General features: G+C 38.4%; 1 protein-coding gene across 2 annotated transcripts in view; it reads right to left on the bottom strand.

Moving 5' to 3' along the window:
- Positions 1-25694, bottom strand: part of LOC311622912 (uncharacterized protein) — a 78662-nt gene continuing 52968 nt past the window's right edge. For both annotated transcript variants that reach the window (XM_084884419.1, XM_084884420.1), the window contains 6 exons: positions 25447-25498; positions 19819-19933; positions 16695-16778; positions 14606-14729; positions 1907-1997; positions 1-1062 (listed from right to left, as the gene is read on the bottom strand). In XM_084884419.1, coding sequence (XP_084740545.1) covers positions 985-1062; positions 1907-1997; positions 14606-14729; positions 16695-16778; positions 19819-19933; positions 25447-25498 — 544 coding nt within the window. In that variant the 3' untranslated portion in view covers positions 1-984. The remainder of the gene's footprint in view (positions 1063-1906; positions 1998-14605; positions 14730-16694; positions 16779-19818; positions 19934-25446; positions 25499-25694) is intronic.

Here is a 25694-nt window from a genome sequence, read left to right as displayed (position 1 = left end):
AACAAAAAAATGAGTTTTTATTCCATTCCTATTCGGAGCATTTATTTACATTAAATTTTACTTGCACGTTCCTAGAAGCTTGATCTTTTTCTTCTTCATTTGTTCTGTGACAATAGGCTCTCACTTAGTGATGCCAATCTCTAGTATTACATTAGGGATGGGGTGGGGTGCTCATAAGGGTATCTAGGCTCATCAGAGTAATTCATTAAAAACTGTAATCATATTTTTATTATATCAACTCACTGCAAAATCATCACCATACTATTTACCATGGAAAGAAAATAATGATAGTTAATTAAAAGTGGTTAAATGTCACCTGGACTAACATTTGAAAATTAGTTGCTTAGCAAACTTTGAATTTAATTTGAGTTCAAAGTATTAGGACATTGCATCATTAATTATTCAAGCTTTTTACTACCGAGGCTAAAATATTCAGATATTTTCTATTTTTCCTAATTCAGTGTGAGAATACTGCAGATGTGTTAATATTTTCTAACTAATTAATAGAGTGCTTCTTTGAACCTGAACTTAATCTGTGTGCTTATGCATGAAAATTGTTTAGAATAGGCAATAGGATTTTTAAAAACATTTAAAAAGAGAGTAAGATGTTCTTCAAACACATAACAAGATTATCCCAGCTTGGAATTGGGGATCAGAGATATTCTAAAAGTGAGTATGTCATTAAACAAATCACAATTTATCAAGTTTTTAAAGTAGATGCTTGATAGAAAAAAAAAATCATCAAATGCCTAAAGAATATATCTATCACTTCTCATTTCTGTCTTGTGTATGTCTTTGGTGTTTATAATTCTATATTGGTTAAAAATCACCTATTCTCTTCTTCCTTATAGTGACCACATTTTTAATACTGGCATTCAATTTATCTAGTTGGTGTTTGCTTCAATGCATATTTTCTATATTCTTTTACCTCCTATTCAGTTTTGCATTTGTACTAAGAATAGGTTTCCCAAAGCAGGATCTCTTTCAGCCACCTACTAATGACTTTAAATCAGGAACATTTTTTATCTGGATGTCCAGTACCATCTGTCCAAGTGCTTTGCCCTGTTGAACAAATCAAACAGAAAAGTACTGAGTGTGAAAAGAATTCTATTATAGTTATTAATGTTAATATCACACATTTAAAAAAGTGATTACTATATAATTTTGGTAAATAAGATTTTACTTGAAACTAGTGGCCTGATGCACAAATTCATGCACATTGAAAGAAAATTAATTAGAAGAAATATTTTAATATTGCTATTTGCCCTTTCTCTATAATAGAAGTGTCAGAGATGAAAAAAAAAGTTAGTAAAATGTATATGAAAATAACATATAAATTTATTAATAAAAAATAACAGCCACAAAGACATGACATAATAAAAACATTGATAAAAACAATGACTGATAAATTGATTAAACTTATTCTAACACTGAGGCCAGTGTCAGATGGGGACAAATCAATTCTTGGAATCAGAACAACCTCTCCTCCACAGATCCTGTTAATATCTCAGCTTTGATTATGTTAGGTTGCAATGTTTTGATAATAAATCTAAAATAACTTTCTTTACTTCAAATAATGGCTCTCCTTAAACTATAGAATGCCAAATAATCTTTAGCTTAGAAATCAGGTCATAAACTATTTTCTTAAATGTCAAGATACTAAGTGTTCTCTCTTTCTATATGATCTTCAGATCCTCTAAAGACATATTCATTAAAATGAATACAATGATGTTTTATTAAGAAGTTATCCAAAAATATTTTACTCTTCTTTGCTTCCTCCTTCTGAACTGAGAGCTCTGTAGTATTAGTGTATGTGCTATGGTTCATTGGATGCTGTTGATACAACCTATGTCAACCCAACATAGGAAACAGACACAAAGAAAATGTTCAATGTTTAGATGCTTACCTGGGGGTCACTTCGCAGGGAGGCAGTGCCTCCGCCACCGAGGGAATTTTTTAAAACAAAGTTTAACGCATATATTCCTGGCAAATCATATCTATGGAATTAAGAAAAGAAAGATGAATTCTAACAGTAGATTTAGTCATAGTTTCTTCCAGCCACCATCCTTACAGTTACTGGCTAGCCCTCCCATGTATTGGCAATGGCACTGATACCCTTCATCAGTAATGGGCTTCCACCAAACCTAAACTGACTATTCCCCTTGTCCCTGACAATTGGTGTGAAAAAGCCTAATACCATGGTACAACTTGCATTTTAACCCACAGAAACATCCTTCCAGTTTCCTTGCTTCAGGTTCAGCACTAACACTAGCACACGGCTAGAATTCAAAACTGTTTGCCAGGACACAAAACTGGTGGTGAAAAGGAAGAAGTCCACACATAGCATGTATTGTGTTAATCATGAGGCTGGTATTAGAAAGTATTTTTTTAGGGTTTGTTTTTTATTTGTTTTTGTTTTTTGGCTTCAAGCAGTACTAGTCTTTGATCATGGGCTTAACCATATACCACAAAGTATGTACTGATGCCAGAATATCTCAATAGACAGTTCATAAGAGTGTTCACAGGGAAGATTTACTAATGATCATAAGACAAACTTATATTGTAACTTCTATCTGGTGATCAATGTACTTAGAGCATGGGAAAATATGCATACAAACACACACACTAATGGAATTGTTATTTATACACACACACACACAAACACATGCACTATATACAAACTTATGCTTTATATACACACTTATGAATGAAAATACTTAAAAGAAGATCAACACTGTCCAGGGCAGTGTGAAACAAGGTATTTGGACCAAGATGTGCATCTGTGAAGGGAGCAGAGGCAGAAATGGGGAAATTAAATGAAAAGGGAAAACTAGCTTGGATAGATGTATTGTCATCTAGTAACAAATTATTTTCCTTCAGTTATATTATTTTAAAACAAGTTTAGTTAATTTCTTGAATTATAACATGGAAACAAATGAATGTAATTAAAACTTTGCAATGATGTATAAAAACATTATGGAAATAGAGTAAATATCCTGATTGGTTGTATAGGCACAAATATGAGTTTATACATCCAACATTTGTTCTAGAATAAGGACTGATAGAAGACAATCTTTCATTTTGTTTTGACATCTTCATGCAGCATATATTGTGTCAATTGTAGGACTAGTATCAGGAAAAATTATTTTTTCCTCTTAAACATTTTACCTTCAAGGAACTGAAACGACTAGCCTTTGTTTTCCCCCCACTGTACAATTTCAGTGACCAATTTTATATACTATTAAGTACATTCATTATTACTCAAATTAAAGCCATGTTTAAGAGCAATTTCTACATGTGTTATTTCAAGCAAAGATTAATTTTCAATAAGAAAACCTGCCCTAGGTTACTATTTCCTTTGTAAGTTGATGACTATTAATAATATAAATTTGACCCATTTTTTTTCCTTGTACATATAACCAAGTGTAATGTAGGCTTAACGAGGAAATAGAAAATTATATGAGAACTGTTGTCAATCATACTTTTGTAATTACTGCAACTATATTCAAAACAGAAAAGTCTGCTCATAAGTTTCAAGTGATAACAGTATTCTCCCCAGACTTTCGCATTCTTTGCTTGAGTTACTAGTCAAGGATTTCTGCCCTGCTGTGCAGCATATATACCAGTCTTCCATGAAAATCTAGGGCAGGGTCCTAGATTATATAAGGTCCTTCAGGAGCTCAAAGAAAAATGAAATGTTGGCCAAGATTGATTCATATTATTTAAAGTTGAATCACTTAAAGCATATCAGTGCTAGATCAGGGTAAAGCCCAAACCAGATACCCCATACAACCCATTATACCTTGGAAGTGTTAATGTCCAAGTCTGCAAGAAGAAATAATGCAAGGAAGAGTGCCCCCTGACTGCAGAGAGGGAGGCCTTCCCTTGTGGAGGTCAGGTGATGGAGAGATCAAGAGCACAGACTTGGGAGGCCCAAGCCTACTTGGGTTTGAATCCTGGTTCAACTACTGTGACTTTAGGTAAATTATCTCATTACTGTATGCTGTAGGATAATAGTTGTGAGAAAAAATAAGTGAAAAATTAAGTGCTGAAAAACCCTGAGTGGTTTAGATAGACTTTCAATAAATAATACCTATTGAATGAATTGATAAAGCTCCATATGTGCTAATGAGGTCCTTCTACTTGCAGGCCATTGTGTTTGGACCTAGATGCTATTACCTACATGGATATTTAATATGATTGATGGGAAATTACCTGAAAAGCTTTTTTAAAAAATGGATTCAGTGACCATTTTATTTGCCAAGCAGATTATGTCCTGTGTGCTCACTTTTAGAATCAATAGTAAATTGGGAGCACATGTCCTATTAAGTGCTGGTAATATAAAGAGGTTTGGGACATCATCTCTACCCGGAGGGCCCTAAGTGGTAGAGAGGACAAACACAACAAAGGCTTGAAAAAGGTGGCACTGATTGGTCACTATGTGGCATAGATAGAAAATATATTTGTATGGGTACTGGCATATTGACCAATAATTTTCCATTGAACTGCTGTTTCAGTTTTGTATTGCTACTCAAGGCTTGATGTTTAATTGGTCTACTCCAGTTCCAAATGTTCTATTTTTCTGGTTTTTGTTTTATTGTCATATTATTGTTTTGTTTTATATTCCTAAGCAACTTGAATACTGGGTCCATATGTTAATTTTTATTTTATTTTTTTGTATTCCTAGTTCACTTTCCACAGGACATTACATGCTGGTGCTAAATATATCTATCTCTCTATATAAATCTATATCTGTGGTAGGCATACAAGATTAGAGTAAGGACCTTAGGCCAGGTATAGAAGATCACCAGGGTGGAAAGCCCCTGGTGCCTAGTAACAGGCAACACTTTGAAAATAAAGACCTCGCCCCCTGGGTACCCTTTCCTCCCCTAGCATATCACTGGTGATTCAATTCAGATCCCCTGACTTTTCATATTGCTGGTCATGAGGTTTGGATCTTTTTTTTCTCCCCGGGCATGTTGCTAGTCATGTGTATGTGTGTGGGGGGAGGAGTGGGCTGGAGAATAACTCTTAAGTATTAAGCCCCCAGGACAATGAAGTTCTGACCTGAATTAGGTCTCAGTTTTGACCTAGAGGCCTCAGTTGTGTTTCAGCTATAGGCTCAGAAAAGCAGTAAAACCAGACAAGCAATGGCTGATACCAGGACCAGTTCATTGACTAATGATCCCCAGTTCTAGCACTGATCAATCAGTAGAGACTATGATCCTGAAAGGATACACCAAGAAAGCTGCTTAATGTTCTAGGAGATCCTCACCTAGGACCTTCCCTAAAATATATATATTTGTGTGTGTTTGTGTGTACATTCCATATAATAAACCAGCCATGTTATCATATATATATATATATATATATATATATATATATATATATATATATCCTATATATAATAATAAAGAGGTAATATGTAAATTGAGAGGATGCATCACTCCAACACACAACATGGCTACCCCCATGTGGATAAAGATGGCTGCCCCCATGCAGACACAAGAAAATTGGCAGGGGATGGCAGTCGAACATCCCTTGAGGGGTCCCAGATTGGAGAGGGTGGGATGCTATTTTCATTAGCCAAAAACCAGAGATTTAGGAAGCTTAGAAATTTGACCCGACTCTAAAGAACTAAGAAATGGTGGACCATGAGAATGACTTCAGGTTTTCTCACTGCACAGAATATAGTCAAACACTGCTGCAGTTAAATATTTTACCCTTTGTTCTCCCTGCTGATCTACAATAATAATGTGCTTCGTGTTGATATTTACAGTTGAATTTCACTAATGTATTCTGATCATTGGTAGGTTATTTCAGAATACATTAGTGAAATTCAACTGTCTCATTGGCCAGTGTTGATAATGGTAACCACATGCTTCTCTGATTAACAAAATAAAAAACTGCACTTCTAGGTATATAGGTTTCCTAGGGTTTGATTCTCAAGTATGGATTTCAAGATTATCCAAAAACTGGCAATGGGCCTACTATTTTGAAATTATTCTAAAGTAATGTTTAAATTCAACACCACATGCTGTTGATGGTAGTTAGTCTACATGATTAGGGCAAGTTGTTAATGACTACAAAGTTGGATGACACAAGGTAATTAGTTTTTTAGTCCCTAGTGTAAATGACTCTAATCCCAGGATATTCTACAAATAACAGAGGAGGCAGAATAAGAAGGTGGGGATGAACTGGTGGGATTCTATCAACATTGATAGATCATTCTATCAATGATCTATCCTTAGAAATCATTAGATATACCACATCTGCTTCAATATTTAAAGAGTGGGTGGGTTTAGGTGACCCAGGCTTTAGGACACTATGTGTTTTAGTAGAATGTACAACCATCAACAAATGTGGCATAAATCTATAACTGGGCCCTACATAAACACAAGGTTAAACTTTGTGTAATGCTGAATATTTATGGAACTATTACATTTGTAGACAATGTATAATACTTTATTACTTTATTCAAATACCGAATGTTCACTGAAACAAATTGAAGAGTGATAGCATACAGTGAGGGGCCGAAGAGGTTTATAGTTATGAATATGGAAAACACAGAGCTTATTTTTGTATTTTTACTTATCAATTATTACATTATTTTCTACACAAACACCTGTAAACCTACTTTTGCTCCACCTTGTAATTAAGCCCTGTAAGTTGGGTAGTAGTAGTAAAAGAATGAGAAGAAGGTTTTAAAGTTAAAATTGTGGACATGTAAAAATATTTCTGAATAACAATGAGAGCATGCTGTGTCCTTGTGTGTGAGTAGCTGAAGCAAAGTTGCGAGGATTTTTAGAAGTGAAGGAAAGAAACCCTGAGTTCAGCATATGTGATAGGTCATTAGCATAATGAATCATCTCACCACAATGGCAGGTAAAGTAGTGGAAAGATCACCCATGAATCAAATGTGGAAATTATCAAGAAATATGAGAGTATCTAGGAGGCTAAAGTATTGATTCAAACATCAGAAGAGAAAAGATACTGAAGATAATGGAACCTCTATCAAATCTTTGAAGATCAGGTCTTACCAAAATTTAGATTCTTAAGGATCACCCAAGACTTATTTAATCTGAATCTCTAAAAATCTCTTGAAACATTTATCAAACTCCTCTGGTATTAGTTTTAGGGAGCTACTGGTCTATAAAATCTAGTGTTGAGAAAGGATTATATAAGCCCACTTATCAGTCAGTATTAAGTTCCAAGTAATAGAAACCCACTTATTTTAAGCAGAAAGCTCTACAGTGGAGAGAATTAGGTGTAATATAAAAATGGTTGTAAGAACCAAAAGGGTGGGAATCTACAATAGATGAGCCTTCAAGAATGATTTCCAGAACAAATCATACTAGCAATTTTCAACTGGCATGCCGCAAGAATTTAAAACAGATGACTACAAGTACTGCCAATCATGAGAGTGCTATGGGAATTTTGTGCAGTAATTCCTCCTTTTTCGGGACTATCATATACAAAGCAGAAGGTAATTAAAGAGTAAAAAATAGTCAATACCTGACTACTTTGTCAGGGGCATTGACCTCTACTCCCTTAGACTGTCAAATAAAAAAATGACAACAGCCAACACAATAATAGCCATACAGTGTGAATAAATCAAAATTATACCTATTTTTTGTTAGATTGAAAAAACATATATTTTTGGTGTACCACCGAATTTTAGTAATTAGTTTATGTGTGCCATGGGATGAAAAAGGCTGAAAATCCCTGCACCATACAATTGACCCACCAGTAGGTGGCACTGCTACTACTATAGTCAAGAAGGTGATGAGTTCAGGGGCTTCCACCAGAATAGGTGGTTCCAGGATCTTACCCCTTTAGCTGTGATTCAGAGATTAACAAACTAGCACCTGAGCTGTTGGCTCTAAGAATACATCACTTTAGTTAAAATCAAGAAACTAACACTGTATCTGTTAGCTCTAGAGCCCCAATACACCTGCTCAATCTGTAATGAAAAAGCAGATCCCCTGCTCCTTGTTTCTCACCTCTACATAGCTGCTGAATATTGAGATTTCTTCTATGACTGATGAAACACACACACCCCACAACTCCAGTGCTTCATCTGGCACGCACACTTTACCACACATCTACCTTCCAAACCTCCTTGGAGGCATCTGACTGACAAAATCTTAGTCATATCTAGAAACCTGGCTGCAGGAAAGCCTGTGAGTTTACTTTTTTGACTTTCCAACCTCCCCAGTATGAGAAGACAAATTAGGAATGGAATGGACACTAGAGGCCCATGCACCATTACCACCACAATCATATTGAGTGCTGTGCTAGCATTGAGTACTGCAGGTGTCCCCACCCCCACCCCCGTAAGCTTTTTCTCCTTCTCCACAATGACTATTTTCTCCATTCATAATCTTTAAATCATAACCTTTCCACATCTCTCTTTTTTTTTTAATATATATTCTATTGATTTATCACAGGGAGGAAGAAAGAGGAATATAGTTAGAAACATCGATGAGAGAGAGTCATCATCGATCAGCTGCCTCTTGCACACCTCCCCCCTTCACCCCCCCACTGGGGATGTGCCCGCAACCAAGGCACATGCCCTTGACCAGAATCGAACCCGGGACCCTTCAGTCTGCAGGCTGATGCTCTATCCACTGAGCCAAACCGGTTTCGGCTCTCTTACTCATTTTAAAATCTGGTGTCATTTAGCCTTCATCCCCACCGTTCCATTGAAACTCCCTTATAAGAATATAAATAGATTCCTATGGCTAAACCTAAAGGATGATTCTGTCTTTATATTACTTCCTTTATCTACAGGATTTTAGCAAAGTTGACCTTTGTTGAACTTTCTTTCCTTGGCCTTCAGGTAACCAACTCTGACTGCAACTTCTTAGTCTCCTTGTTATCTTCTCTTCCTCTGCCTTTTCTTAAATATTGATGTTCCTTAAGGTTCTATCCTGGGTCCTGAGTGATCTTATCCAATAACTTTAATTGCTTTGTCTGTACTGATGACTCCCAAATGTATCTTCCTGGTAGATAGTTCTCGCCAGAGCTCCCTATATATCCAAATGCCTCCTAAATGTCTCCTTTTGGATCCCTCAAAATGGCCTTCCTTCTACAATACTTGCTTATTTCAGTGAATGAGAACACAGTGCAAATAGCTGCTCAACCCAAAAGTCCATGAGTAATTTGGACTTCTCCCTTTTCCTCATTCCTCACATCTAAGTCCTCTTTATCCAGTATCATAAAAATCCATCATATCTGTTTACTTCTTTTCATCTTTACCGCTATCTCAGCCTAGGTCACCATATTCTATGACCTAGATTACTTGAATAGTCTTACCTTGTCCCTTTCCCAAACATTCTATTGTAACCACATTAAACATTATGGCTGATTACTTTTCTATCTCTCCACTAGAGTTTCTCCTTTGTTATATCCTAAGAACTTGCCACAGAGTAACAAATAATCATTTGTTCAATCTAAGAAAGAAGGGGAGAAAAGAGAACAGAATGGCTTTCAGTGGAGAGATTACAAGTGAGTTTATATCTTCAGAGTTTTTGTTATATTGAAGATGTTGGTAAGGGAGAGAGTTTAAATATCAAAAAAACAGTTTATCACAGAAATAGAATTCATTCCATAGGTCATAGTAACAAGGCTTTAGAAAATGTACGTAAAGCAGAGCTTCCCAACTTGTAGGCCACATGGTGTGCAGGTGTGCCACAAACAGTTTACAGGATGCTTCTATTCAAACCTGGTCCCTCTGAATTTAAAATTATGTTCTTCCTAGTAAATTTGATCGCTGCAAAAATGAGATGATTATACCAACTAAAACCATCAATATTATTAAGCTTTTATTTTGATTTTACAAGGAAACCTAAAGATATACATTATATTTTTATGACTATTCTAAATAATAAAAGAGCAATATGCAAATTGACCATCACTCCAACACACAAGATGGCTGCCCCTATGTGATCAAAGATGGCTGCCCCCATGTGGACACAAAATGGCCACCACAAGATGGCCAGCAGAGAAGAGCAGTTGGGAGGGACTGCAAGGGAGGGCCATTGGGGATGATCAAGCCTGAAGGGGAGGGCAGTTAGGAGTGACCAGGTTGGCAGAGGAGGGAAGTTGGGGGCTACCAGACTTGCAGGGAAGGGCAGTTGGGAGGGGGGAACCCAGGCCTGCAGGGGAGAGCAGTTAGGGGTGACCAGGCCTGTAGGGGAGAGCAGTTAGGGATGACTAGGCATGCAGGGGAGGGCAGTTAGGAGAAATCAGGCTGGCAAGGGAGCAGTTAGGCATCAATCAGGCTGGCAGGGGAGTGGTTAGGGGATGATCAGGCTGGCAAGCAGAAGCAGTTAGGGGCAATCAGGAAGGCAGGCAGGCGAGCAGTTGGGAGCTAGCAGTCCTGGATTGTGAGAAGGATCCCAGATTGGAGAGGATGCAGGCTGGGCTGAGGGACAACAACCTTAATACAAGATTGAGAGACATACATTCCAAAGCAAAGCAGAAGGTAATTAAAGAGTAAAAATAGAGATTAAGGAGGGTTCACAGGGGAATGATCATTTTGCTAGGGTTTGTTAGGATATGTATGAGTATTTGGTTGTGAAAAGACAGATGGGAAGAAGGGCAGGTTGCAAGAGTATAATTTTAAAGATTTTTAAATTGATTTTTGGAGAGAAAGGGAGAAGGAGAGAGAGAGTAACATTCATGTGAGAGTGAAACATTGATCGCCAGCCTCCTGCATGTCCCCTACCAGGGATTGAGCCTGTGACCTGGGCATGTGCCCTGACTGGGAATTGGAAGGGCAACCTTTTGGTGCACAGGACAATGCCCAACCAACTGAGCCACAATGGCCAGGGTTGGACTAGCAAGGCTTTAAAGATGGAAGAGGCAGAGCTGGGGATGGGATGAGATGGGATGGGGTAGGATGGGATTGGGTGAGACCAAAGCCTTGGGTGGAGTTGTTCTACTTGAAGGGAGATGAAAGATGTCTTTCACTGAGAGGAGAGGAAGAACAGGTTAGGTACAGATACAGAATTGTAAGGGGAAGAGGGAGAAAATTTGAGTAAGTTTTCCTTGAATGATATGAAGAGTCTGAGAAAACAAAAATATGGAATTATGGCAGGAACTGAATGGTTTGAGAAGAGCAGAAAAAGTGTTAGGGCAATTACCAGTGGGAATGCAACTGTGCAACTAGGAGTCAATAAGATGACTGTAAGTATTGCCAATCATGGGAGTGCTATGGGCATTTTGTGTAGTAATTCTTGTTTTTTTTTGTCATATGTATTGTAGGAAGTTTGCAGCACTGGCTCCTATGCACCCAGTGCCCATACTGCTCCCTGTCATTATGATAACTGGGAAATCCCACTCATTTTCTAATATCCGGGGGTTAAGAATCACTTAGCTGTGTAGAGGGCCCCCTGGGAATGCACATGGATGACCTTTAAATTAATGTCAGCTGAGTCTGAGGTGACTGGCTAGGCTGTCTCCCGGAGACAGCCTCCCAAAATGTGGAGACTGTTATCAGTACTGATTTCTTATCTTTATCCAATGTGCTGGGAATAAGGAATGAATAGGACCTTGACTTACCCAGGTCTTAATATGCTAAATCCCGTCCTTGTACGTAATAAGGAATGAATAGGACCTGGGCACACTCAAAACTCCTTTGACTTTAACCGCCCCCCCCTTTGGAAATAAATAAATGCACTGTGTTGTCTGCGGTGGGTGTGACTGTCCCTCCATCAAAGTGACAGCCCCCCCGACCCGGGTCCCAGCTTATCTCTATTTCTGTGCCTGGTCTCATTTTTTCCTTTAATTTCTTAACTCCAGCTCCTCCACTCAGGAACCTGTCATTTTCCGCGTGGGTCGAGGAAAACAAAGAAACAGCCCCCCACAAGCTGACATTAGATGGGTTAACATTAGAGCATAATTGCATCATACTAATATATCACCTTCCCCAGGAACACTTAGGGACTTAATAACAAAGTTCAATAGTTTTAAAAAAATTAATGAGATAATAAAAGAAATATTCTTAGGTTCCCGCCCCCCCATTGATTGAGAAATGTATATCATCCTCAACCTACTTCAATAGATATGTTTCCAGTAAGAGCAATTGCTAAACACACATAGCACATTAGAGCCAAATACAGTTGCACAGGTGATTAATTATAGCCAAATAAGGCATTTTTATAGGCTATGTATGTCTAAACCCTGATCCAAAGCCTGGTTTTATAAGCTTGGCCCTTTGCCCAGGGAGGGATCAGAGTAAAAATTCCGGAAGGAGGCTAAAGTAAATCAGAGGACTGAGCCACAAAGAAGCCCCCTGCTGAGAGTCCCAGGCAGACTGTTATCCCTCACAAACATAGTTTGGGTACTTTGAAAATACAGCTGATGATTTGCCCAACAGACACAGTCTTAGAAATACTAACATAATGACAGAGCCATCTATGAAGACTTATTTTCCCAAACAGAGAAAAGGTCTAAGTTAGCCCTGGACAGGTGATTCCCTTACTTAAAGAATCATCTCATAAACCAAAAGGTTGTAGGTTCGATTCCTGGTAGGGGCACATACCTATGCTGTGGGTTCAATCCCCAGTTGGGATGCATATGAGAGGCAACCAATCAATGTTTCTTTCTCTCTCTTTTTTTCTTCTCTCTCTAAAACTAATAAAAGCATATCCTTGAGTGAGGATTGAAAAAAAAGAAAAAGTCTAAGTTAAATATAGTCTCTTATTAAAATAAACTTACAGGAACTGATACTTATCTCAGAGCCAGACCTCAGCTTCTGCTGATCTGGCTGTCTCGTGTTCCTTAAGAAATCCTCATCTGATAATGACCTCAGTATGACTAAGCCAATGGGCTTCAACCTGCCAATAGCTTCACCCTATTTTGACCCAAGTCTACTGGATCATAGCCCTCAATTACACCTTGGTCCAGTGATTCTTCAGTTGCAACCTCAGCCTATTTCAAAGACTCCTCCCACTCAAAACACTGATAATGATCTCTTTGGTATTGGTCCCTGCCTATCTTCCCCAAACTCTTGCATAAACCTAACTGCAATGCCTTGCTTCACAATCTCCTTTATCAAAGTGTAGCAGCACTCTCCATTCCCATAGCTATTGACCCAACATTTCCAAACATCTAAAGTAAGTCAAGACATATCAAAAGATCCACCTGCAGTGTGGAAAGTGCCAGTGGCTTTACTTTAGGGTGAAGGAAGTGTCAAAAATGATGTCGAACCTCACTGTTTCTTTTAGTCACGCATAAAACACTAATGAACAAAACAAAGAAAACTTGCAATATGTTTTAAGCAGGTTCTTAACACATATTAAGGCTACAGAAAAGATTATTTATATAGAAGCAGTAGCATCTATGCTTGAAGTGGAGATCTGGAGCTAGGTATCAAAACACTAAGAGATTACATAAAGTAAAATATCTTAAAAAAACACACACCAAAATCTAAGTTGTAACATATATTGTACCACCTTTAACCCTAAATGTTTTGATTGTTCATTTTGGATAGTAAATAAATTCATCTAATTATGTCAGTCTTCTGTTCTTAGATGAAACTGTTAAGATATCTTAATTTCTAAAAGTCAGCTACCAGAAACTAAATAGAAATTAAAGATAATGAAATAGAAATCTGATTAAAAGAAAAATTGTATATATATTTTTTCATGGAAAACAATCACCTTTAAAAATATATATAACATTAGAGGCCCAGTGCGCGATTGAAATCACACAAGGAGGCGCTGTTTCCTGCTGCGCCAGGAGGCACCCCACGGCCGCCATGGGAGTCAGGCCTAGCTGGCTCCGTGGGCAGCCAGGACCTGCACCTGAATTCCGTCCCAGCCTCTCCCGCCCTCCCCCTCTCCCTCCCCTCCCCCGCCTCCCTGCCTGTGACCACTCAGGGGCTGCCCAAGGTGGCGCAGCAGCTCAGCCAGCCCCAGGGCCCCCAGAGCCCCATGCCTGTGTGACCCATTACAGTGTCCTGGCCTAATTTGCATATTAACTTATTTATATATATACACGGTATATACAGTATACAATATATATAATCATATCAAATAGTACATAAGTAATTTAGTTTTAAAATGTATGTATTATCCCATATTTTGATTATATTGCATATACTTTTAAAAAAAATCTTTAATTTTAAGAAAATTAGACTATTTACATTTTACGTATTAATAAATTTCTCTGGCACATAAGAACTATATGCAACTATATTAAGATTCTCACACTGAGGTAACACCTAAAGGCCAATATACTATCTCTCACATTTTTCCCTAGTTCATGTCACACTCAGTTCTCTCCCATCTCCTAGGTTTGATGTTTGGACCATCAAATTTTAGCATATGGTAAAGAGTCTTATGTTGACTTCTAACTGCTTCAAATTTTGTCACTTTACTGTTCAAAGCGTGTCAATTCAGCATGACCACCAATTCATTTTGAAAGATAGCATTCATGTCTTCTGCTTTTTTGTATCTCCCATAATATGGGCAAAAGAAAAAAGTTCTAGAATAAAAATAAAAGCCATTGATCTCCTAATTCAAAATAAATATGCTCAACTATTATAAGCCCCAAATATAAATGTGGTAATTCAATAACTTAAGTTGAAACATACCTTATCACTGAATTTTCTCCAAGTTCTTCTTTATGCAGAATATGTTGGAAATAATCTTCTATGGCTTGAGCAGTTAGAAATTTTTTTAAGTATGGGTAGTAGAGAGGATGCCGTGCTATGATGCCTATTATATACAAAACATCATATTACTAACCACATATGCTGAAGATTGATCAAAAGAACTCACTAATTTGAAGTATCTTAATCTGATTATGGAATGATGAAGGGGAAAGGGGATTTAAAGAGAGAGAGTGGACAAACTATTGCCATCAAAGTGAATCTCTTAGTGGTAAATGTTATTCTCCTTGCTTTAGCAATATATAGGGTTTCTCTAATTTAGGGTTGACAGATTTAGATATGTCTAACCTAGGACATAACTAAAAAATGCATGGGACATACTTACACGAAAAAAATATTCATTATTTAATTGAAATTCAAATTTAACAAAGCATGCCTTATTTTGTCTGGCAATGCTAATGATTTCAAAGGGCATTATGAAATTCTAAGAAAATTTACTTTCATTTTTTTCAATTTTTAAAACTAAGCATAAACCAAATAGTTGCAATTTGAGAAGAGAGGATGGAAGATGAATCAAGATCAAACAAAACATGTGAGAATATTAACTTCAATAGACTCTAAATTTCAGAAGTCATTGACCTTGACAATCATGCTCACTGCTCTGTATAACTGTCATGGTGCAAAATTTTAAAAACATACAATAACTGACTATTTAGTCAGGGGCACTGACCTCTTTTCCCTTAAGTTGTCAAATAAGAAAAATTACAATAGCCAACACAACAATAGCCCTCTGATATGAATGTCCTGTCTTGAACCATAAATATATAGTTGGTATAATGGAGTTTCAACTTACTGGTTCATCACAAAGTAAGGGTGCATCTCCTTGGCTAATACTTGATTTCAGAAATGCTTATATGCAAGTAAAGGCACCTGACTTTTAAAAAGTCATTTTGGAGCAAAACAGGTAGGTAATTATTACCGTATTTCCATTTTGTTGTTGTTGTAAATCAATCAAAATTATACCTATTTTTTGTCATATTGGCAAAAAACATATTTTCTGGTGTGCCGCAGAATTTTAGTAATTACTTTATGTGTGCCCTAAGATGAAAAAGGCTGAAAATCATTGTGCTAGGCCCTATGTTCTATTTCCTAGAATCCAGGGAATGTTCAGAAATAAAAGGTTGGCTAATCCATTTCTTTTCATTATCTCAGCTCAAACAGCTCAAATAAATACAGCGGGTAATGGTGAAGATGAAGTACACCAACTGCCTGAGGCCATAATCCTGATAGCCTTCCAGGAATAGACAAAGTGTAAACGGAGTCACTGTTTATAAGATTTCAGATATAGGCACCTGTTATTTGTTCACCTGTATCCAGTTTGCAATCTCACTAGACAATGGAGATTTAGGTCTACTCTGGTTTTAGATATATTATTTTTACTAAAAGACAAAGGCATTTACAGTTCACTTAAAGGCAATAATTGACAGTCTGGGTATTGAGATTTCAGCAAGGAGATGAGTAGATGGTATTCCAGGAGATTAAAAAGGAAAAAGAATCAGGGAAGGTATTCTAAGGAGAAAAGAAAAGGATCTGGCAATTTCTGAAGAGAAAAAGGAGAAAGGATTTTAAGAGGTAGAGAGGTATTCTTTAAAAATATATAAATAAAGGAAATATATACAAATCAGGAAAAATGGAAGTGTGATAATAAAGTATTGTACTATTTAGCGAACATTAGGGAAAAGGAGATTAAAAGGGAGCTCTTGTCAACAGGCCAATTCATAAAATACGTGCCTTATAACACTATGATATAGGAGTCAATTTTCTGGTCCCAACTATGTTTAAATTATTTATCTCTCTGTGAAAATATATTATTGAAAGGCACAGTTCATCTGAAGAACACGTTTTTGTTATGTCAGTAAGAAAATAGCCAGTTGGCATTGGACAACTCAATATACCTTCACCAATGCAATAAACAAAACTTCCATGGTTTGAATCCAAATGAAAACTTGTTAAGTGACTGAAACCAATTCTAGAGATGTGGAAAAAATGGCTTTTATAAACAAAAACGTACCTATATTTGCAGAGTTGCCTTTGTCCCCGCTTCTTGCATAGGCCAGATCTTCTAAGCGATATGTCCGTGAGCCACTTGGTAGATCTACCAATGGAGGCATATAAGGAAATTGAAGATGGTCATGTGGAATATGGTTGTTCTAACAGGAAAGTTACATAGGCCAGCTTAATTGTTCACAATCTAATCATCTCCTTTGGGAAGGCTCAACACTCTAGGTTGGATATGTGTTTCTTCAGAGTTCTAAGAACACTAAACATTTATGAAGCATAGATGTATGTTCTGCTTAAAACCAAAAATAAAACGAGTAGATGACAATGTTGAGATATTCATACCATTGTAAATGAGCATAACTGCTTAATTGCTAGAAAGTTAAAAACCTACAGTTTTGTTTAACAAATGGGAAGCAGAAAATTTCAGATTTTTTATCTTTATGATGATTTTGTGGGAATAATAACTCTTTAAGACTCTGTAGCTCATCTTCACGGGAGACTAAAACAGTCTATATACTCACTAAGATTGAACAGCATTTATTGATAATTTAATGCAAGGTATCATGACATAATTACCAGTTCACCGAGATCAAGGTAAAGAATATGACAAATCAGTAAGAGCTCCTAAAAATAAACTAGTAAGAAAGCCATTTTTTTCTTTTCCTTTTAAATATATATTTTTTTATTGATTTCAGAGAGGAAGGGAGAGGGAGAGAGCGACAGAAACATCATGATGAGAGAGAATAATTGATTGGCTGCTTCCTTCCTACACGCCCCCTACTGGGGATCAAGCCTGCAACCCAGGCATGTGCCTTTGACTGGAATCAAACCAGGGATCCTACAGTATGTAGGCCAATGCTCTATCCACTGAGCAAAACCAGCTAGAGCAAGAAAACAATTTCAAACAAGTGGGAATAAATTCTCAATTGTAACGTATCTTCAAAGATAATTTCATAAGCATAAGGTAATTAAAATTAGGCTGAGAAGCATGTGGACAATTATAGTATAACCCCTGTGAATATATAGGCAGTCTTAATGGCACAGGCTAGTAAGCCAAGACAAGCAGTATAGGGAAACTGAGACAGATAAAGGGCCAAGCAGTTACAGCCATCTAGTAAATTTCAAAATCCTATCTTCTGTATCCAAGTACACTTAAGAGTAAATAGTATGCACTTCTCCCCAACCAGAGGAAATACAGCTTGAATTACTCAACTCAGGGAGATAGCAGAAATCCAATTAGTGCCACTTGTCATCCACATCCAAGTACACATGAAGGGACTTGATCTCATGTTGGTACATTAGCAAAAAGTTGAAAAATATTCTATTGAGATCCTCCCCTAAGACCTCCTAGACCCCCAAGTCTTTAAAAATTCTCAAGAAGAAGGATCCTTTCCTCCCCCACCTCTTCTTCCCCCACAGGCATGCGTCTCCTAAACTCCAAAGGACCTCAGTGGGCAGTGGCAGTAGGCAGTGGCAATGGCAATTCATCCTGAGCTAACCCCCTGAACCTGTCTCCAAGGCCCCCTTTTCTCTGACTTAGTGAGCCAAAGCATCCCCATCTTGGCTCATTTCCCCACCTAGTCTCTCTTCTATTGCTTCTTCTATCCTAGGCCCTTCCTTGTTTCATTGTCCCCAGCTCTCATAAATGTCTCTAAAAATCACCAGGACTCATGTTGTGAAATCTTTCCTGAACAAAGTCAGGAACCCACACATGACTGCCTGGCCCCAGGCAGACCCGCTCAGGGCCAGGCTCCTTTTCTGGTAACTCTCACTTTGCACAGCTACAATATGAACAAATTCATGTTACCAAGATTTCGTTGATTTGCCTATTCCACCTACCAAGGAATTTTTCTAGCTTCTAACTAACCTTCCTCAGTAACTAAAACAGGAATTGTGGTGTTAGGGGGCTTGTGTTAATCAACCACTAGCTGAGCAATTTACAGCCAGATACAGAAGGTGCCCAGGGTGGGAAGCCCTGGGTGGCTAGCAAGGGGAAAAACTGAGAAAAACAAGGACTTCATCCCCAGAGTAACTTCTCCTCCCCTGACTTTTCCTCCCTAGGAGATAACAGCTAGGCCTCAGTTGTATTTCAGCTCCAGGACCAGAAAAGCAATGAAATCAGACAAATGATTCCTTGGCTGCCTCAGGACCAATATATATATAAAAAGCCAGGGTCCTCATGACCAGACGGGATGACTGAACAGTAACAGTAACAACCACACAGCAGCTGTGTGGTGTGACCAGGCCGGCAGGGAGGTTAGTGAGGGATGACAAAACAACTGACCAGCAGGCTGTGTGGGGTGACCAGGCCGGCAGGGAGGTTAGTGAGGGATGACCAAACAACTGACCAGCAGGCTGTGTGGGATGACCAGGCCGGCAGGGAGGTTAGTGAGGGATGACCAAACAACTGACCAGCAGGCTGTGTGGGATGACCAGGCCGGCAGGGAGGTTAGTGAGGGATGACAAAACAACTGACCAGCAGGCTGTGTGGGGTGACCAGGCCGGCAGGGAGGTTAGTGAGGGATGACCAAACAACTGACCAGCAGGCTATGTGGAGTGACTAGGTCAGCAAGGGGGCAGTTGGGGGCAACCAGGCTGGCAAGTGGAGGTGATCAGGCCAGCAGGCAGTGGCAGTTAGGGGTGATCAAGCTTATGGTGGGGGCACTTAAGGGCAATCAGGTAGTCAGGCAGGTGAGTGGTTAGGAGCCAGCAGTCCCAGATTGTGAAAGGGATGTCCGATTGCCAGTTTAGGCCCAATCCCCGGGATCACGCCTAAACCGGCAGTCAGACATTCCTGAGAGGTCCGGATTGAAGAGGGTGCAGGCTGGGCTGAGGGGACCCCCCATCCCTGTGCATGAATTTCATGCACCGGGCCTCTAGTTGACTAATGATCCCCTGCCCTGGCACCAACTAATCTATGGACACCATGACCCTGAAAGAGCATACCTAGAAAGCCGGTGAATATTCAATTGAGACACTCCCCTCACACCTCCCCAAAGACTTCTGCCAAAGTGTCCTACATACTTGCCATATCATCTTTACAGATGTTAAAAATACTGAAAGAATAAATGTAATGAAAAATGGAAACAATAACTGATTCAGCAGAACATACCAAACAGAGAGTCTGAACATACCTTTTAGGTCATCAGCTATGTTGGGTAAATTTGGTGAAGCCAATGTGTCCTGTGTAAAGGTGAGATCTTCATGGAAGGTTTCCATATGTTCTCCATTAATCAAGTGGATATCAATCTAAAAAAATTGTTAAGCCAGGAAATGGAGGGGAAAGATTGTATAAATAAGAAGGTACTTATAATTTTGTTTAATTGGAATATTAATTGGTCAGTTCTTAACTTCAATCTTAGAAATTCTGATTTTGAAACTAATTCTAGTTTTTAAAAAAAAGTTCTGCTTTTATGGGACTACATGAAGCATATTGCTTTTACATTCTTCTCAGTGCAAAACAAACATCCATACAAACAAATAAACCAACCAACCCCAAAACCTACAAACTTCTCTTCTGCTTCTGGGTAAGTATTCCGATCTCAGTCCTGCCTCTGCTTGCTGATGGGGAGGAGAGAGTGACAATGAACTCTGATAGTCTGGGGCAAACTAAGGTGAAGAAGCACTAGCAAGTAGAGCCCTGAGGCTGATGCTGGAATCAAAGACTCTTTGTTTCCTGTATGTTAATGGCTGCCTCATCAGTACAATTTCCCTGAAAGAGCATTTCCAGCTCCCTCACCCAGTCCTCAGAGAATTCATCTGAGGCACACCTCTCAAGTGCCAGAGCCTCACAATGGAGCTTTCTGTGTCATAGCTAGTCAGTCTCATTTTTGTATCAGGGTGTGGTGAACATGGCTCACACAACCATGTACAGTCAAGTCACACTGTGGCAGGAAATAGGATGTCTTAAGTTTACTTGTTTGAAAGCATTCATCTATATAAGCATATAAGGGCGGAGCCATGTCTTTTTCTTCTTTTTGTCCTAATGCCTAGCACAGCCAGCGCCTGCAACATACAAACTCTCAATAAAATGTACTAAACAATATGAGTTTTAGTTATTTCCAACTTATTTCCAAAGTGTTCCTTGCAATTATTTTTTATCTTCTTCATGACCGATGGTGTTGTGAGAAGCTGAACCATGCTGTAAAAGAGTAGGCAAGCAATAACTACCAGCTGGAAAGGTATTCTGTGCTTACCCCTGAATTATTATTTTTCTGTCTCCATGTTGTTCCATCTAAATAAAGAGAAACCTTAATCTCCTCCCATCCTGTCTAGCCCACTTAAAACTGCTGCTTAGTTTTTCTTGTTTAAGGGTACTTGCCAGAGAAAAAGTAGAGCAGTGTATTTTTCCAGATTGTATATTTTAGTTTCTTTTTAGCCATTCTAGGTCAGAATGTTGTATATAAGTTCTCTGAGAGATCCAAATGAATTCATAATCGAATACTTATAGTCAATAATTAATGTTACTATTTATTTTAAAAGTATACCACACCCACTTCTGAAAAGGCCTGAGGAAGTTTACATATTAACGCATAGTTCAAAGGCACACTATTATGTTTAAGTACTAAATGAAATGGACTCTACAAAGGATAGAGAAACTGATGCTATCAGGGACCAGTCATGCTCTGCCTTTTTTGAATGGCTCCCCACTGCAGACACTACCTCCTCCCTACATTCTTCAGTGGAGGCTATTTGTTCTTGAACTTACCACTTACCCAACAGGAGCTAGCTGGGCTTGTCCAGCAGAATTGACAGGTCAGTGACATGCATGGGTAAGAGTGTGAACTTTGCAGCCTAGATAGGAATCATGGTCATGTACTTTGAGCAAGTTATTAAATGTCTCAGAGCATCAGTGTCCACACTGGAAAATGGCATAATAATAGTACTTACCTCATAGGTGAGAATTAAATAAGTTTAGTATGTGTAAATCACCTAGAACGGAAGCTGGCACACTATAAGTGCTAAATAACTATTAGCATTTGTCAATTCAACCTTCCTCCGATTCCCTATAAAAATCCTCCCTTTGAAACTTGCATGTTTCAAATTTACTATCCTCCATCCCTTCTTGTTCTCATCATTTCCTGACATGTATCAGAGACTTTGGAACATGGCTTATGATTTTTCCCTCCATCCCAAATCTGCCATCTAGATGACTCTTCCAATGTCCAACACCTTGGCTTCTTCAACTCTAGTAACCGTCATCTCCACACAGATATCAACAACTCATCCTTTTCCCCTTGTTATTACCTGGAGCTATTCCACTTGCAACATCTTTAACCACACTGCTCAACTTTCTTACCACAAGCGCCTGTTATCCTCATTGTTCCTATAGGAGCTGCTTATCCACCAGAATTGGACTGAAGTATTCATGTATTAGACATTTTTTCTGGCTGGTTTAGTCCTTCCACCTGTCTCTTTAAATAATACCTCTGCCTGGCCTGTGTGGCTCAGCTGCTTAAGCATCGCCTCATGAGCCAAGAGGTTGCGGGCTCAATCCCCACAAAAAGGCAGGCAGGAAGCAGCCAATCAATGTTTCTCTCTTTCAGATGTTTCTATCTTTCTCTCTCCCTCTCCCTTCCTCTCTCTCTAAAGTCAATAAAAACACATTAAAAAAATAAACAAGCCGAAACCGGTTTGGCTCAGTGGATAGAGCGTCAGTCTGCGGACTGAAAGGTCCCAGGTTCGATTCCGGTCAAGGGCATGTACATTGGTTGCAGGCACATCCCCGGTAGGGGGTGTGCAAGAGGCAGCTGGTTGATGTTTCTCTCTCATTGACGTTTCTAGCTCTCTATCACTCTCCCTTCCTCTCTGTAAAAAAATCAATAAAATATATTAAAAAAAAAAAAAAAGAAGGAAAAGAATACTACAGTGTAACCTGCCGCACACACTGGCAGCATGATAAAAAATAAAATAAAATATAATATAATAAAATAAAAAGTAAATAAAATAAAATAGATAAACAATACATCCAACTTCTCACTTTTCTCTCTCCATTTTCTTTCTGCAATACTTACCCAGATGTGGATTAACCCTGCCCTTCTTACTCTTAAAACCACTCAACTATGTGCATCGGAGCCTTATTGCAGGTCTCTGTGCTCAGTTGAGGCCTCAGCACAGTCTGGCAGCCTCCTCCGGGGCCCTGTGCCAGCTCTGCATTTCTTGCAAACTTTCTACCCACTACTTTCTCATATCTCATACCTAGTCACCAAGTTCTACCTAAACCACTTCCTAAATATCTCCTGAATCTAAAAGCTTTTGTTCATTTTTTCTCTGCTGCCAAAGTGATGTTCCTGAAGTTCAGGTACCATCATGTTCCCTTACTATCTTTCAGTAACTCCCTGCTGCTTTCTGATATATGGCTTGGCCCCAAAGCCCTCTGTGACCAGGGCCTTGCTCACCTTTCTAGATTTCTTTCTAGATTTGTCCAACCTGTATTCTATATACTCAATTACTTGTACTGTCGTCACTGTGCCATATTCTTTCAGAACCATGCATCTCCTATGCTACCTCCTTTGCAGAAAATGCCCTTTTTTTGTTTCCAACCTGGACAATTCCTTCTGGCTTTTTAGGGTTCAGTTCAAATGTCACTTCTTGTCACCTCCAGTGTAGAGACTTCCTGGACCTTTCCTTGACTCTTCTCCTTCCTAACCAGGCTGATGGAATGTCTCTCTTTGTTCTTCTTTGTGTGTATTCAAACATTTACCATTGCTTCCCAGTAACTGGCACCAGTAAATAGTGAATTCATGAATAAGTGAAGACATCCCATTTTCATAAAATAATTATAAAAACGAGAATAACATTTCATTTTATATGTCCCATTTAGAAAAGAGATCTTTAAAATTGAGGTGTAATTAATTTTGACAATGTCAGTAAGATAGTGATTGGACACTCCAGCTAGCTGGTTGGTAGCTGAAGCTCTGAAGTAACTACCTGCGTAAAACGCAAGGACATGATTGACAATTACCACTTATTGAGCAACACTGGGGGCCCAGCAGCACATTAGGCATCTAAGATGGTCTCCTAGCTCCCCTCGTGGCAGCAAGACTTCAACAGCTCTAGGCATCACATCCCCCTATAGCAACACTTAGCAGTCAGAGAAAGGTCTGCTTTTCCCTGTGTTTCTTTGTAAAAGAGGCAAACAAAACAAGAAAGAAAGAAAGAAAGAAAGAAAGAAAGAAAGAAAGAAAGGAAGGAAGGAAGGAAGGAAGGAAGGAAGGAAGGAAGGAAGGAAGGAAGGAAGGAAAGGAAGGAAGGAAGGAAGGAAGGAAGGAAGGAAGGAAGGAAGGAAGGAAGGAAGAAAGGAAGAAAGAAAGAAAGAAAGAAAGAAAGAAAGAAAGAAAGAAAGAAAGAAAGAAAGAAAGAAAGAAAGAAAGGATCTTTCCTAGAACCCTGGCTCCACTGCCAACCATAAGGATATTTCCCTGCCAGCCGGTGTGGCTCAATAGTTGAGTGTCGACTAATGAACCAGGAGGTCATGGTTCAATTCCAGGTTAGGGCTCATGCCTCATGCCTGGGTTGCAGGATCAATCCCTAGTAGGGGCCAATCAATGATTCTCTCTTATCATTGATGTTTCTATCTCTCTCTCCCTCTCCCTTCTCTGAAATCCATACAAGTATATTTAAAAAAGAAAAAGAATATTTCTCTCCAATCTCAATGACCCAGCCAGGTCACAGGCAGGCATGAACAATGGGAGCACTATTTTGGCTTAGACCAATCAAGATTTACCTGAGTCACCTGAGGGAATAGGACACTAAAACAAAATTAGGACTCTAATGAAGATGAGGAGGGAAATGGCTATTGGGAAGGCAACTAGCTGTCTTTGCTCAAATGAGTGTCGTCGTCAAATGTCAGATTTGGAGTAAGGCACATTATAGTTTGATTCTCATATCTGTCATTTTCTAGTTTGTGTTTGTGTGACTTTGGGGAATTCTTTTCTCCTCCTTGAGAATCAATTTCCTCATCAATAAAATGGGGATAGCAAAATGTAACTTTTAATATTACTATAAAGATTAAATAAAATAGCATACATAATGTTGCCTAACACAATGAGCTTCATTCATTAAAAATAATTTTTGACACCTATGATGTGCCAGTATTGTGGTGGGCTATAGTGGTAAATAAGGTAGATATGATCCCTCCCTTCATATAATTTATTAGCATTAAATGTTAGTTTAAAAAAAAAACAGCTCCCTAATTTTGCTGAAAAATTTTCAAAAAGCACTTGATTATTTTGACAATCACTTTTTGAATAAATTCATTGTTTCAGGAGTACTTATGACTCCTAAAGTTTTATGTGTGAAGGTTTAGAAATATTTATTTTTCCTTTTTTTCTGTTTAATTTAAATTATCAGAGACATTTACACTTTATAATATATTTTCACTGCGAGTGCAATCCGATTCCCAGACAGAAGATAACTGGCAAAGTGCAATATATTTAAAAGTGAACAAACAAGACAATATCCAGTACAATCTTGTAACCCTGGGGGGAAAAATGCAGATGCAATAATGTGTAGTCCACCCATCTGAGTCAAGACAGATTCACTTCATGGGGAGGGTTAATCTTCACATAATAGGAACAATCAGGTAATTAGAGTGACCCATTCTGCAACCATGACCCTTAACAGTTTTTATCTTTTAATGAAATGAACGGTACAGTTAAATAGTACTTGTCAAAACTAATCTTTCCAAAAAGTACCAGTATCACATATGCTTGAAAGTATAATTAAGATACTACTGAAGCAGATTGAGGAGTTTTTCTTACCTTAACCTTTTTTTTGGGATACAGGAAGAAAAATGGTTTTAGAACAGGAGATCTAGAATATAATACACAAGAAGGGACAATAAACATTAGATTTACAAATCTGAGGGCTCAGAAAAAAGGGAGGTGAGGTTTCCAGACCTCCACTCACTTGTCATACCTGACCCACCTCTACCTAGTTTTCTTACTGACTATATACACCAGTCAATTTCCCTTTGAACATACTAAGAAGCACTCATATTTATTTGTCA

This window comes from Pipistrellus hanaki (genome assembly GCF_964339955.1).
Source record: "Pipistrellus hanaki genome assembly, chromosome: 5".
In the NCBI taxonomy this organism is placed as follows: domain Eukaryota; kingdom Metazoa; phylum Chordata; class Mammalia; order Chiroptera; family Vespertilionidae; genus Pipistrellus; species Pipistrellus hanaki.
Note: the sequence above shows the minus strand (reverse complement) of the source record. Positions and strands in the feature narration are given on the sequence as shown.